This window comes from Bidens hawaiensis, unplaced genomic scaffold, assembly GCF_021521415.1.
Source record: "Bidens hawaiensis isolate Kalapana, Puna unplaced genomic scaffold, B.hawaiensis_p1.1 tig00000905_1, whole genome shotgun sequence".
NCBI classification, from domain to species: domain Eukaryota; kingdom Viridiplantae; phylum Streptophyta; class Magnoliopsida; order Asterales; family Asteraceae; genus Bidens; species Bidens hawaiensis.
Window position 1 is genome coordinate 2517603 of NW_027491053.1, and position 16029 is coordinate 2533631.

General features: G+C 41.3%; 1 protein-coding gene across 1 annotated transcript; it reads right to left on the reverse strand.

Moving 5' to 3' along the window:
* Positions 1-14971: 14971 nt before the first annotated feature.
* On the reverse strand, positions 14972-15532 carry LOC143546744 (uncharacterized). Its single transcript, XM_077038341.1, has one exon. The coding sequence runs from the start codon at positions 15530-15532 to the stop codon at positions 14972-14974; it is 561 nt and encodes a 186-aa protein (XP_076894456.1).
* Positions 15533-16029: the final 497 nt, after the last annotated feature.

The window sequence follows — 16029 nt, forward strand, 5'->3', positions numbered from 1 at the left end:
AATTGGATCACGCCCCGGCAATTCCGTCTTAGGATGGGGTGTGACAGATTGGTATCAAAGCCAAAGGTTATAAGATAGGTCGTTAGAAATAATCCTAGACATATGTTAGGAACCCTATACGTGCTTATCTAAACTGCCTTATTTTTTCTATTTAATTATTTACAACTTAATTAGATTAATTATTTTGTTATATTGTATCTTATCTATTTATTGCACCCACACACGAATTCCGAGGTTACGCCTCACTTTCAAAATATTTTTAAATCCTCTTATTTTTGGTAGATTGCCTTTTATTGTGGGAAATACCTTAAAAATCCCCGTGTTTTGTTTTGCTCCTTCACCTCGAAGCATGGGGGTATGACAAATGTCGTACAACCGTAACTTTAAGTGGTATCCGTAACCGGCTAAACGGTTGTGTGGTAAACATAGCCGGCTAAACGGTTATACTTCCAAATTGTGTTTTTTTTTAATTATTTTAAATGCTTAGTTGTGTGAAAAATCCATGTAAATCCATGGGCACTCCAACTATCCATTTCTCAACCCGTTTTCAAAGTGATATTTTTGGTTGGAACGTGTCATCCAGGGTGGTTCCCGAGATACACCAACTACTCATATTTGATTCGTTGATTCGATATTTAGTTGGGTTCGTTAAACGCCATGTAACGCTCATGGTCCGACCAACTCCATTGACTTGATAATTCGTTAATTAGTTGGTCAGTTAAACGACATGTACATGCTCATGGGCTGACCAACTCAATTGTTTGTTACTTGTTATTTTAGTTGGGCCATTCGAATTTCCATGGAAAGCTCATGGGAGGCCAACTCATTAAACACGTTTCGCTATTTAAATTTGGTTCTTGAGCTACCATGGGAAGCCCATGATAGACCAACCCAATAACATTTTACTTTTGAATTTTTGTAAACATTATTTATTAAATTAAATATCTCGAGAAAATTGTTCACATTATTTTAAATCCAGACTCATTGTAACACTCCGGCTTAAGCGGAAACGCCCAAGTGTGACGTACAGATTGTTCAAACACACGTGACACTATTTGATGACAATAATAACATTAATTCATTTAAAATATCATGTAACACAAGTTCCAAAGTAAGCAAGTACATCCAAATCAAAGATAAACAATCATAATAAAAATCTGTTTATTTGAATACCCTAAATAAACTAAGTGTTTTCCAATACTTCATCCTCTAATCATGGTACCTATAACATATGTATAAAATACGGTCAGCTATAAATATAGCTGGTGAGTTTCCACAGTTTTATATACATACATAAAAATCATACAATTCACGGACAAGTGATAAACGAGCAAGTAAAGTCCTTTAATTGGTATCAACCAACGTACTCGGGTAATCGCGCAAGTAAGGTCCTTTCCAGTTGGCAGCAACCAACGTACTCGGATAATGAGGCCCTTTTCCACTAGACACAAATAGATTGAGGTAATTTAACACCCGTTAATTCTTGGTTCCGTGGTTTAAAGCTTGTAAAGTATGTGTATTTATCGAGAGTTGTCCGGCATTTCTCGGAGACCTTCGCGTCGTTCCTGTAAGTTAAACTAATTAACTTTTTCACCAAGTTGCTACTTATTTCCATTTGGAGGGACTAGAGGGTAAGATTTTTATATAATAAACAAAAAATCCTAACCCCTCCCTCATATGTCCGATCGGCAGCCTCCATCAGCTCGAAACCATCTGATTTTTCTTTTTGCAGCTAAGGTTTGAGCATAAAACTTTAATTGAAGGTTAGTACTATGTCCCTACAAGTCTTTTACACATTAATTGATCATTATATCACGCATATTGATCGATAAATGGCTTGTTTTAGGTTAACCGGGTGGCTGTCCAATTGAGCGGTTTCGGGACTGTTTTGATTGAGGTTTTTGTACCAAAATCTTCCTAGGTATGTCTAGTATAACATACTTTAAAATCATGTTCATTGGTGTTCGTTTGTTTGGTCAACTAGTTGTAGTTTGAAAGATTGTTTTCGGTTGACTAGAATGGTAAGATTGTTGCGTTTAACGCGAGATATGAAGTGAGTGATAACCAATTCAGTTCGGATAGCTTCGGTTTAGTGTACGGGCTGTTGGAAAATGATTTTCATTAGTATTGGGGCTGAATTGGTTGTCGGTTACTCAAACGGGTCGGTACAACGCGCATTTGCGTTTATTGAATAGTTGGTGCGTTGTACTTGCGAGTTACCGACCCATTTGACTCGTGTAGCGTCATGTGGACAATTTGGCTGTGCATTTATCATATTGGGTCCACATGGAGCTGAGTTGGATGTTAGTTGCCTAAACGACTCTTAAACGCGCGTGTTAGTATCACCTATTGCTTTCGGGGGTAATTTGGGAATTATTTATTCCTAGGAGTTCTAAGGGTCGTGTTGGTGGATGTAAGGCCCTGGGGGGGGGGCTGTTATGAATGATTTTGTTGAGGTTGAGGCTTTAGGTAACTCGAACCATGTTAGGACGTCTCGTAGGATAAACGAGTCCTTTCGATGTCATTTGTGATGATTGTATGTTTACCGGCAAGAGTTTGAGTTTTGGGGATACTTAGGGTCTCTAGCTCATGGTGAATTAGTGCCTTGTGTCAGGTGAGTTCATGATGCCCCCTTTTACTCTTTTTAAGTTTTTGGGCTAGCATGCACACCTAAGCGATTTTGCTAGACGAACCGTTTAAACTATTTTGTATAGGCTTACTTGTATAGGGTAGGCCTTGGGATGATATTATGGTTTGTTTGTATGTATTATTGTATGGCCAATAATTAGCGATGTTATTAGTCGTTATCGACTAAGGATGTTTACGTATGCCTAATTTGTGTTTGCATACGTTGGATGAGATGTTACTTGTTTGGGTTGTACGTGTACTCGCCCCTGATGTTATTACTTGGATGATATATATATAGGGATGTAATTATAAGGATGTATATATATATATATATGCATATATATATAAGAATGATTATTTATTGATGATGATGGCCTAACTGTTATATCCCGTTTATTTTAAAACTCTTGGAATGACTATTATGATTATTATTATAGATGTTAATTAATAAAACTTGAACTCACTTATCTCAAGCTGACTTTGAGTGCATGTTAGTGTAAGTTTCAGGTTAGGAGGTGGATGCATTACCGCTTGGACGTGCACGAAGCTACTTGGACGGTGGAGGGCATGCTTAGTTAGAAGTTTTAATAATAATAACATTTTTCTTTTAACGTTTTATTAAATACATTTCAATTTGGTTTTGGGCATAATTCCCGGGTATGGGAACTTGTTTTATTAATTATGATTTTCCGCTGAATTATACTTTGAATTGGTTATTTTAATGGAATGAAATGTTTTTAAGTTTAAGTATTTTTGTAAGAAGTTTGGATGAATACCAACTGTAGGATTCCCGAGATTCGGGGTCTTACAAGTTGGTGTGAGAGCCATGGTTCAAGGGATCCGAGCATCCCCGAATGCTTGGACTCGAACTGTAAGGGAAGAGACTAGTATGCCCACCGAAAATAGCTGCATGCCAAGAGGTAACTTTAATTGTTATTCATTTGTTTGAATTTTAAAGTTCTAGTATGTGATTAATTGTTTAAGTGTTAGATAGAATGCTTATGTGGCTAGGTGTAGGGGGTGATTAGGACGGGCGGGTAAAGTAAACGACTAATTACACCTGATCAACGTCATTAGCAGTTTACCCTTACCTTACATGTTCTAAATGCCACTTGTACTTGACCATGTTAAAATTCTGTCTTTGTAGGGATAAGTCATGGTTAATACTCGTGTAGCTAAAAGAGGCCGTCCGAGTGTTCGTGGCCATGGTTGTAAACCACGTGCCGAAGCTGAGAGTGAAATTCCTACTCCCCAGCAGGAGGAAACCCCGATTCATGAGGAGGGGGATAACCCCGCCTTAGATCCTGCTATGCGTGCGGCTATCGCGGATGAGGTTTACCAGGTGCTCCATAGCGCCATTCCCGAGATTGTTGCTGAGGCCGTTAGGGCCATGAAGGAGTCTTTGGTTGGTAAGAGTTCGGGTAAGGAAAGGAAGGGTAAGGAGACGCAGGTCGATGAGGAGGAGGAGGAGGAGGTGTATGTGCCGAGTGGGGATGAAGATGATGTGTGGACTATTAGTGTATCTACCTGGGGTTGTTCGTATGGGGACTTTAAGAAATGTGACCCTCCTTCTTTCGATGGTACTAAGGATGCGTTGGTAGCACATCAGTGGGTGAGAGAGATGGAGGCCGTTCTGAGAGTTAGTAAATGTGGGGGATGGCATGGTAACTTATGCCACAGCCTCGTTTCGTTTCGAGGCGCTGTGGTGGTGGGATAATTTGGCGCAGACTATGGGTGATCGTTCCATTAGGAGGATGACTTGGGATGAGTTGAAGAAGTTGGTTCTTGTTCAGTTTTGTCCTCCGCACGAATTGGATTAGATTGAACAGGGTTTCTTGACCTTGGAGGCGGGTAGTATGACGCATCGGGAGTATACCACAAAGTTTAATAAGATGGCTCGTTTTTGTCCCGATTTGGTTACTCCCAAAGCCAAGAGGATTAAAAAGTATGTGAAGGGGCTTCCGGCAGATATTCGTAGGGGTGTGGTGACCACCGACATGAACTCGTTTCATTCGGTGGTTACCCTAGCAGGTACATTGTATGATCAGAGGGAGAAGTTACCACCGACCGAGGCTAGAAAGTCATGGAACTCAAATTCGTACGGTAAGCGGCCCGGGGGAAGCAATTTTAATTCTGCTGAGAAGAGGGTAAAGACTGAGACTTAGGATTTTAAGAGGGATGCGGCGTTTGGTAATTGCAAGAAGTGCGGGAAACTGCACAAGGAGGAATGTAAGGTTGGGTCTGGTTCCTGTTTTCGATGTGATAAGGTCGGACACCCCCATTTCGAGTGTCCGACGTTGACTTGTTTCCGCTGTAACGGTGCTGGACACTTAGCATCAAACTGTCCTACCAGCAAGGCGGGGAGTCCGGTCAGGGGACTTCCTCGAGGGGGAAAGTGGAAGAGAAGCCGAAGGTCAGGGCGAGGGCCTTCAACATCTCCAAGAGAGAGGCAAAGGACGATGCAGACATTATTTCAGGTACTTTTTCCATATTCATCTTTTTTTTCCACCGTTATAATTTCTCATTCCTTTGGAATTGTATGTGATGATCATGTAGCTAAGCAGTAGTATAATATTATCCCAGGTACCTTTTTACTTGATGAATTACAGGCATCGGTTTTATTTGATTCGGGTGCTAGTAGAAATTTTGTGTCTACCGCTTTCTGTTCCTCGTTGAATAAATCACCCAAGCGCGTAGTTGATGTGTTTGAGGTTGAGGTCGCCGTAGGAAAGTCTGTTTCCGTGTCTAGGGCTATTCAAGGTTGTTTCATCGAGTTGTCTAGGTATAGATTTCCGGTGCGGTTGTACTTGATGCCGCTTGGCTGTTTCGATGTGGTGCTTGGGATGGATTGGCTCGCAAGTGTTGATGCTCAGATCGTTTGTGGTTAAAAACTTGTACATCTAAGGGCCCCGGATGAGACCCATATTACGGTCTTCGGTGATCGGAATTGTGCGACGCCACATATCATATCTATGCTTAAGGCGGGGAAACTGATGTAGTGGGGGTGCGGGGCGTATCTGGCGTATGCTATAAACGTAAAAACCGCGGTGGCTACCATCGGTGATATTCCTATTGTTCGGGATTTCCCGGATGTATTTCCAGATGATTTGTCAGATGTGGCGCCGAAACGCGAGTTCGAATTACAGATAGACCTTGTACTGGGTGCAAAACCCGTTGCTCGAGCGCCTTACCGTCTAGCACCGAATGAAATGAAAGAACTTATGGCTCAATTGGAAGACTTGCTCGACAAGGGCTTCATTCGACCGAGTATCTCACCTTGGGGTGCCCTGGTCCTGTTCGTTAAGAAGAAGGACGGTAGCATGCGGATGTGCATTGACTACCGTGAATTGAATAAACTCACTGTAAAAAATCGGTACCCTCTCCCAACATTCGACGACTTATTTGATCAGCTCCAAGGAGCTAGTTGGTTCTTGAATATCGACCTTAGGTCCGGGTATCATCAGTTGAAAATTCGTGAGGAAGATATCCCTAAGACTGCCTTCCGCACTCGTTATGGGCATTATGAATTCCTCGTGATGTCTTTCGGTTTGACCAACGCACCGGCTGCGTTCATGGATCTTATGAATCGGGTGTGTAGGCCGATGCTCGATCGTTCGGTTATTGTGTTCATCGACGACATTCTTGTGTATTCCAAAAGCGAATCCGATCACGCCGGTCATTTCACGGAAATTTTGGAAGCTCTGCGAAAGAACAAGTTGTATGCGAAATTTTCTAAGTGTTCTTTTTGGTTACTCGAGGTTTAGTTCTTGGGTCATGTTATTAACCCGAGTGGTATTTTGGTTGACCCTGCAAAGGTGGAAGCTGTAAACGAATGGGAATCTCCTAAGTCTCCGTCCGAAATCCGTAGTTTTCTGGGCTTGGCGGGGTATTACCGCCGCTTCATTCCCGACTTTTCAAAAATTGCTTCATCGTTGACCGAGAAAAGTGTTAAGTTTGTTTGGGGTACTGAGCAGGAGGAGGCTTTTCTCGAATTAAAGAACAGGTTGACGCATACTCCGATTTTAGCGTTACCCGATGGCACTAACGATCTGGTTGTTTATTCTGATGCCTCTTAACAAGGGCTTAGGTGTGTTCTGATGCAGCGAGGCCGAGTCATCGCTTATGCCTCACGGCAGTTAAAGCCTCATGAGGCGAATTATCCTACCCACGATTTGTAGCTGGCGGCGGTTGTGTTTGCGCTTAAGTTGTGGAGGCATTATTTTTACGGTGTCCCTTGTGCTATCTATACCGATCATAAGAGCTTAAAGTACTTCTTCGAGCAAAAGGAATTGAATATGCGTCAGCGTCGGTGGCTGGAGTTGATTAAGAATTACGATTTGGAGATTATGTACCATCCCGGTAAGGCTAACGTGGTAGCCGACGTATTGAGCCAGAAGGAGAGACCGAAACCTATTCGTGTTAAATCTTACCAGCTTATTCTTAAACCCGATATTTTGAAGCAGATAGCCAACGTTCAGAATGAGGCTTTACAGGTGGAATGGAGTGTATTTGGGGTCAGGAAAAATTGTTGGAAGACGTCGGTGACGGGATGAAGTATAAGGATGGTCGTTTATGGGTACCCAGGTATGGGGGATTCAGGGGTAAAATATTGGATGAGGCACACAAGTCGCGCTATTCCATTCATCATGGCGCGACCATGAAGTACCAGGACCTGAAGAAAAATTATTGGGGGCCTGCGAAGAAGTATGAGGTGGCTCAGTACATGAGTAAGTGTTTGACGTGTCTGCAAGCTAAGGCCGAGCACCAGAAGCCTTTTGGGAAACTTCAACCCTTGGAAATACCTGAGTGGAAGTGGGAGCATCTTACAATGGATTTTGTGACTAAACTGCCTCGTACTCCTAGGGGTAGTTATGACACCATTTGGGTAATCGTTGATAGACTGACCAAGAGCGCTCATTTCTTGCCGATCCGAGAAACTTTTAATACTGAGCAGTTGGCCGATGTATTTATTTGTGAGATCATTTCTAGGCACGGGGTGCCGGTATCTATTGTTTTGGATAGGGATACGCGTTTTACCTCCAGCTTTTGGAAGAATTTTCATGAGGAGATGGGTAACAAACTTCTCATCAGTACCGCTTATCACCCACAGACGGATGGTCAGTCCGAGAGGACCATTTAGACTCTCGAGGATATGTTGCGAGCTTGCGTAATTGATTTTTGTGGTAGTTGGGATTGTCACTTATCGTTAGTCGAGTTTTCTTATAATAACAGTTACCACGCCACGATTGGGATGCCGCTATTTGAGATGTTGTATGGCAGGAGGTGTAGGACTCCAGTCTGTTGGGGTTCCATTGGTCAGAAACAGTTGAGTAGTTTGGAGGTGGTTGAGGCTACGACTGAGAAGCTCGATAAGATTAAGGCTTTTATGAAGGCCGCTCAGGATCGTCAAAAGTCCTACACGGACAAAAGGCGGAGGCCTATTGTGTTTGAGGCTGGTGATAGGGTTATGATAAAAGTTTCCCCTTGGAAGGGTATTATTCGTTTTCGTAAGAGGGGGAAGCTTAGTCCGAGGTTCATTGGTCCGTTCCGTATATTGTCCTGTGTTGGTGAGGTAGCGTATAGACTGGAACTGCCCGATGAGCTCGCGGGGATTCATCCTACTGGCGTGTCCCATTTGAGAAAATGTTTAGCAGATGAGGAGGCCCACGTGCCTCTTGATGATATTGAACTCGATAGTAAACTGAACTACGTTGAAGAACCTATTGCTATACTTGACAGTCAGGAAAGGCGTTTGAGGAATAAGGTGGTTAGGTGGGTGAAGGTGCAGTGGAGGCACCGCAGGGGTTCTGAGGCCACTTGGGAGTTCGAAAACGAGATGACGAAACTCTACCTGCGGTAGTTCTTATCGCATCGGGATTCGGGGACGAATCCCATTGTAAGGGGGTTGGACTTGTAACACACGTTAATTCTCGGTTCCATGGTTTAAAGCTTGTAAAGTATGTATATTTCTCGGGAGTTGTCCGGCATTTCTCGGGGGGCCTTCGCATCATTCCTGTAACTTAAACTAATTAACTTTTTCACCAAGTTGCTACTTATTTCCATTTGGAGGGGCTAGAGGGTAAGATTTTTATATCAAAAACAAAAAACCCTAACCCCTCCCTCATATGTCCGATCGGCAGCCTCCATCAGCCCCGAACCATCTGATTTTTCTTTTTGCAGCCAAGGTTTGAGCATAAAACTATAATTGAAGGTTAGTACTATGTCCCTACAAGTCTTTTGCACAATAATTGATCATTATATCACGCGTATTGATCGATAAATGGCTTGTTTTAGGTTAACCGGGTGGCTGTCCAATTGAGCGGTTTCGGGACTGTTTTGATTGAGGTTTTTGCACCAAAATCTTCCTAGGTATATCTAGTATAACATACTTTAAAATCATGTTCATTGGTGTTCGTATGTTTGGTCAACTAGTTGTAGTTTGAAATATTGTTTTTGGTTGACTAGAATGGTAGATTGTTGCGTTTAACGCGAGATATGAAGTGAGTGATAACCAATTCAGTTCGGATAGCATCAGTTTAATGTACGGGCTGTTGGAAAATGATTTTCATTAGTATTGGGGCTGAATTGGTTGTCGGTTACTCAAACGGGTCGGTACAACGCACATTTGCATTTATTGAATAGTTGGTGCGTTGTACTTGCGAGTTACCGACCCATTTGACTCGTGTAGCGCCTTGTGGACTTGTTGGCTGTGCCTTTATCATATCGGGGCCACAAGGAGCTGAGTTGGATGTTAGTTGCCTAAACGACTCTTAAACGCGCGTGTTAGTATCACCTAGTGCTTCCGAGGGTAATTTGGGAAATCTTTATTCCCGGGAGTATCTAAGGGTCATGTTGGTGGATGTAAGACCCCGGACGGGCTGTTATGAATGAGTTTGTTGAGGTTGAGGCTTTAGGTAACTCGAACCATGTTAGGACGTCTCGTAGGATAAACGAGTCCTTTCGATGTCATTTGTGATGATTGTATGTTTACCGGCAGGCGTTTGAGTTCTGGGGATACTTAGGGTTCCCTAGCTCGTGGTGAATTTGTGCCTTGTGTCAGGTGAGTTCATGATGCCCCTTTTTACTCTTTTTAAGTTTTCGGGCTAGCATGCACACCTAAGCGATTTTGCTTGATGAACCGTTTAACTATTTTCTATAGGCTTACTTGTATAGGGTAGGCCTTGGGATGATATTATGGTATGTTTGTATGTATTATTGTATGGCCAATAATTGGCGAAGTTATTAGTCGTTATCGACTAAGGATGTTTACGTATGCCTACTTTGTGTTTGGGTACGTTGGATGAGATGTTACGTGTTTGGGTTGTACGTGTGCTCGACCCTGATGTTATTACTTGGATGATATATATATAGGGATGTAATTACAAGGATGTATATATATATATATGCATATATATATAAATATATATAAGAATGATTATTTATTGATGAAGATGGCCTAACTGTTATATCCCGTTTATTTTAAAACTTTTGGAATGACTATTATGATTATTATTATTATAGATGTTAATTAATAAAACTTAAACTCACTCAGCTCAAGCTGACTTTGTGTGCATGTTAGTGTGAGTTTCAGGTTAGGAGGTGGATGCAATACCTTTTGGACGTGCACGAAACTACACGGACGGTGGAGGGCATGCTTAGTCAGAAGTTTTAATAATAATAAACATTTTTCTTTTAATGTTTTATTAAATACATTTCAATTTGATTTTAGGCATAATTCCCGGGTTTTGGGAACTTGTTTTATTAATTATGATTTTATACTCTGAATTGGTTATTTTAATGGAATGAACTGTTTTTAAGTTTAAGTATTTTTGTAAGTATTTTGGATGAATACCAACTGTAGGATTCCCGGGATTCGGGGTCTTACAGGTAAAAAGGAAAACCCGAAAGCGTTGAAAGAATTGAAAATGGCAAAGAACCGAACACGTCACGAAAGTCGAAACGATCGATCCGCACTAACTATAATAGGTAAATACGAGACTTAATCGATAATCGTACGAGGTTATTTTATTAAAAGTTTGTTAATATTTTATAATTTCTATATCTTTTGATTATAATATTATTATTTATGTTTGAATGGAATTCGGTTATTAATACGATATAATTGTTTTAACGGAAAGAATATGAAGTTTGCACGTTCGAAAATACTTGAACTAGGGTTTGTAAGTCGAGCATATCATACATGATTTAGCGACGTGATTTTTAGTAAAATAAAGTTTACGTTTAAGACTAATAAACAATTTTTAATTGCAGTTTACAAAAACGAAAAATTCAGTTTTTAAGTGTGAAATGGTGAGATATATTTTATATTTAATTTACATAATTTTTAATGACAGGGTTGATTCGGGTTTCGAACCTGGGTATAATGTTTAACAAGATCAGGCGCTAACCAATGGACCAGATAGGATATTCGCTTTACATTCGAAAATGGTTATATATATATATTATTAGTTTTAAAGTTATTATTGATTAATAAAAACAATAAAACTGTTTAACAAAAAAGGAATGCTTGACCCGGGTTTCGAACCCGGGGCTGTTGTTTATAACGCCATGAAGTTAACCAGTGGGCTATCAACCTTATTTAGTTTAGAGATGGAAACGATTTTATATATATAATAATATGAAGATCATCTTCCTCATTGAAACCCTAGAGTTTCAGTTAGAGGAATTCAATCCATGTTTGCAAAAATAGACTTAGGGGTTTTGTTTCTCATATCAAAATCGTTAGTGTGCATATAATAATTATCTCAATGTGTGTTCTTTTGTCCGAGACCCAGTTTGCCGAAAAAACGGGACTTCAAGCTTGAGATTATATTTAATTATAGAGAAAGGGAACAAGAAGGAAGAATGAGCGAGTTGAGAAGAAAGTTTGGGTCCTATTTATACTACTAACCAAAGTGTATACGCGTTAATGGTGATTGATTGATTTGGCCGAAAAATCCGGCGGTTGTTAGGGGATGTAATGCGCGATTCTAGGCCGTTATATTATAATTTCTATATTGGTTGTCGTATAATATCGATGGTTAGAGATATTTTGATAATTAAATTGATCGTTTAATGAGTTATACCGCGAAAAAGGGGGTTCCGGCGCCGGAATGTGATCAAAAAAACGGGAGGGGACGGGGGGTTTGGGATTGATTTTATATTATAATATAATTTAAATGAAATTTACAGTTTAGTCCCTGGAGTATTAAATAATTTTAAAATTGATTTTTAAGTTTAAGTTTAGTATAGATTTAATATTTATAAATTTCATTTGTAACCCTGAACTTTGAAGTGTTATAATTTATGATTTATCCTTAGGGTTGGGATAATTATGCATTTAACCCGCAAGGCTCGATTAATGTTATGACTCGGGATTTTATAAACAATCGAATATAGTAATGAATGCACAACGTTGAACATTAAATGTCGGGCGCACTATTATTAATGATAAATAATCATCGAAACGACTAAACGGGTCAGGTTAACGAATACAAATACGAATCGAAAATCGACAAATGTTAAAGCATTCCCTACTTTTGAAAATTTCGTCCTGAAATTAGGCAAAAGAATCCGTATCAAACAAATGAGGATACATAGTTCGCATTTGGTCTTCCCGTTCCCAAGTAAATTCAGCACCACGTTTAGATTCCCAACGAACCTTTACCAAAGGTATACAGCTACGTTTGGTGTCTTTGTCGGTCCATAATTTCCACTGGTTTCTCAACAAAGTGCATAGATTCATCAATGCGCACTTCGTAAAGTGGTATGTGGAGATTTTACTCGGTTAAGCACTTCTTAAGATTCGACACATGAAACGTCAGATGAACATTCGCGAGTTCTTGCGGAAGTTAAAGAGTATATGTCACGCTACCAACGCGATCGAGAATTTTGAAAGGACCAATGTATCGAGGAGATAGTTTACCTTTCTTACCGAAATGAGCAATACCCTTCCAAGGATATACCTTGAGAAGATTACGATCACCAACATTAAACTCAAGAGGTCGTCGACGATTATCCGTGTAGCTCTTTTGGTGACTACGAACGGCTAAGAGATTTTGTTGAATGTGTGCGATTTGATCAGTGGTGTCTTGTACAAGTTCGAGGCCGGTGATTTGGGTTTCACCAATCTCATTCCAACAAATAGGAGAACGACACTTACGAGCATAGAGTGCTTCGAATGAAGCCATACCAATGCTCGTATGAAAACTGTTATTGTAGGAGAACTCAATCAAATGAAGATGAGAATCCCAGTTTCCACCAAAATCCAAAACACAAGACCTAAGCATATCCTCAAGCATTTGAATCGTTCGCTTGGATTGCCCATCGGTTTGAGGGTGATAGGCGGTGCTAAGGTCCAAACAAGTTCCCAATGCGGTTTGCAAAGATGACCAAAAACGAGAAGTAAAACGACTATCACGGTCATAAATAATACGCAAGGCTACACCATGACGGCACACAATACGCTGAACATAGATCTGAGCGAGTTGATCAACCGAGAACTTTTCATTGATTGGAATGAAGTGCGCGGACTTAGTCAAACGGTCGACAATAACCCAAATTCCATCGTGGCGGTTTCGAGTGGTTGGGAGTTTAAACACGAAATCATTGTCACATCTTCCGACTTCCAAATTCGGATGTGCGGTTGCACGAGTAAACCAGATGGTCGCTGATGCTCGGCCTTAACTTTAGCGCAAGTAAGGCACTTTGCGACGTACAATGCAATGTATTTCTTCATGCCGGGCCACCAAAATGTGGACCGTAAGTCGAAATACATCTTATGCGCATCGGGATAAATGGAATATCGCGACTTATGAGCTTCGTCGATGATGAAAGTACGAAGATCGTCATGTTTGGGAACCCACAAACGATTAAGGTAATACAACAAACCATTGCGCTTCGTTTCGAGTTGAAGCTCAGCGCCATAAGACATTTCGCCGTGCATATTACCCTCAGTGACAGATACATGCAGGGCTTCAAAGATCCGGAGTTGGAGATTGGTTTGAACAGTCACATTATGAAGCAAGATAGATTTCACATGAGTCTTTCGACTAAGGGCATCGGCTACAACATTTGCTTTACCAGGATGGTAGCGAATTTCAAAGTCGTAATCGCTAAATAATTCGGCCCATCGTCGTTGCCACATGTTCAGATCCTTTTCGTCAAAAATCTGTTGAAGACTCTTGTGGTCAGAGAATACCACACATTTTGTGCCATAAAGGTAATACCTCCAAATTTTCAACGCAAAAACAACAGCACCAAGCTCAAGATCATGCGTCATGTAATTCCTTTCATGAAATTTAAGTTGTCGTGAAGCGTAGGCGATGACTTTACCTCGTTGCATATGGACACAACCGAGGCCTTGGTTAGAAGCATCGCAATAGAAAACGAAGTCCTCGTTGCCCTCGGGGAGAGAAATGATCGGCACATTTCAAAGCATACATTTGAGAGTTTGGAATGCTTCATCTTGCTTTGGTCCCCACACATAAGGTTTATCCTTATGAGTGAAGGCGGTTAGGGGCAAAGCGATCTTGGAAAAATAGAGGATGAAGCGACAATAATAACTTGCAAGACCATGGAATGAACGAACTTCGGTAGGGGAGGTTGGGGTTTTCCAATTCTTAATGGCTTCGACTTTGGCGGGGTCAACATGAATACCCTTTTTGTTTACTATGTGCGCTAAGAATGGAATTTCGTTCAACCAGAATTTACACTTCGAAAACTTCGCGTAAAGTTGTTCCTTCCTCAAAAGATCAAGGATGGAATGAAGGTGCTTTGTATGCTCGGTTTTGGACTTAGAATATATGAGGATGTCATTAATAAAGACAACCACGAATTTATCTAAGTATGGCTTGCATACGCGATTCATGAGGTCCATGAATATCGCCGGTGCATTGGTTAACCCAAAGGGCATAACCCTAAACTCGTAATGTTCATATCAAGTTCGAAAGGCGGTCTTGGGTACATCATCTTCATGCACGCGTAGTAGATGATAACCCGAACGAAGATCAATCTTGGAGAAGCAGGAAGCTCCTTGAAGTTGATCGAGAGATCGTCGATGCGAGGCAAAGGGTAACGATTTTTGACCGTAAGCTTGTTGAGCTCGCAGTAATCGATACACATACAAAAGGAACCATCTTTCTTCTTTCCAAACAAAACAGGTGCGCTCCATGGAGACGAACTTGGGCGGATGAACTCTTTTTCCGAAAGTTCTTGGAGTTGAGTAGACAATTGTTGCATCTAGAAAGGTGCAAGACGGTAGGGAGCCTTCGCAATCGGAGTTGCACCAGACACGAGATCATTGCGGAATTCAACTTCTCAAACGGGAGGAAGACCAGAAACGTCATCGGGAAACTTCAGGATACTCATGAACAACCGGAATGTCTTCGATCTTTTGCTCATTCTTTTCAACTACATGAGCCACAAATGCTACATACTTCTTGCGTAAGTATGTATGAGCTTGAGAGCAAGATACGAGGTTAAGACTCGAAGGAGAAGGCTTTTCACCAAGAACATGAAGGGTTTGACCATCGGCGAGCGGAATGAGAACGAACTTCTCAAAGCAAACAACTTTGACACGGTGGGAGGACAACCAATCCATGCCTACTATGATGTCAAAACTTCCTAATTGCATCGAAATGAGATCGATTGAGAACGTGTGGCCATTAAGATTCATCTTGCAACTTCGAATAACGGAATCGATCATCATAGATTTACCATTTGCTACTTTAACAATGTACGAGCTCTTAAGTTTAGACCGAGCTTTAGCAAGCAACAATTCAAATTCTAAGGATACGAAACTCATATCGGCATCGGTATCAAATAAAATAGATGCAAAGTGGTCGTCTACAAGAAACGTACAGTTAACCACATCGCCATTTTGTTGAGCTTGGTGGGCATTCATCATGAAGGCACGCCCACAATTATCTTGGGGAGCTTGAACGGGTGCTTGAATTGCGGGTGCTTGAATTGCTGGGAACGGCTAAGCTTGAGCTTGATTATCCAACAAAGGTGGAGTTTGTGGTTGAATCACTTGATAGGCTTGATAAGCTTGGAGTTGAAATTGCGCGGCAGGAGCCAGTTAAAGTGGTCTCACATTTGCGATTCGCGGACACACGTTGCGGATGTGGCCAGGGTCACCACAATTATAACAAGCCCATATTTGGCTAATGGGTGAGGCAAATTACACGGGTCAAGGATTTGGTTGAGCAGCCCGTAGGGGAGCTGCTATGCTGGTTTGGAGACAATTGGCACTAAGATATACGTAACGGTTGTAACGGTTGCGCTGTCGACGAGAGGCATAGGCTGGATGGTGACGTTGGTAGGTGCAACAAAACGGGTGAGGTCCGCAATAGGGTTTCTTGAGTGGTGGTGGGGTATTGGCATGAGTTTGAGGTGCGG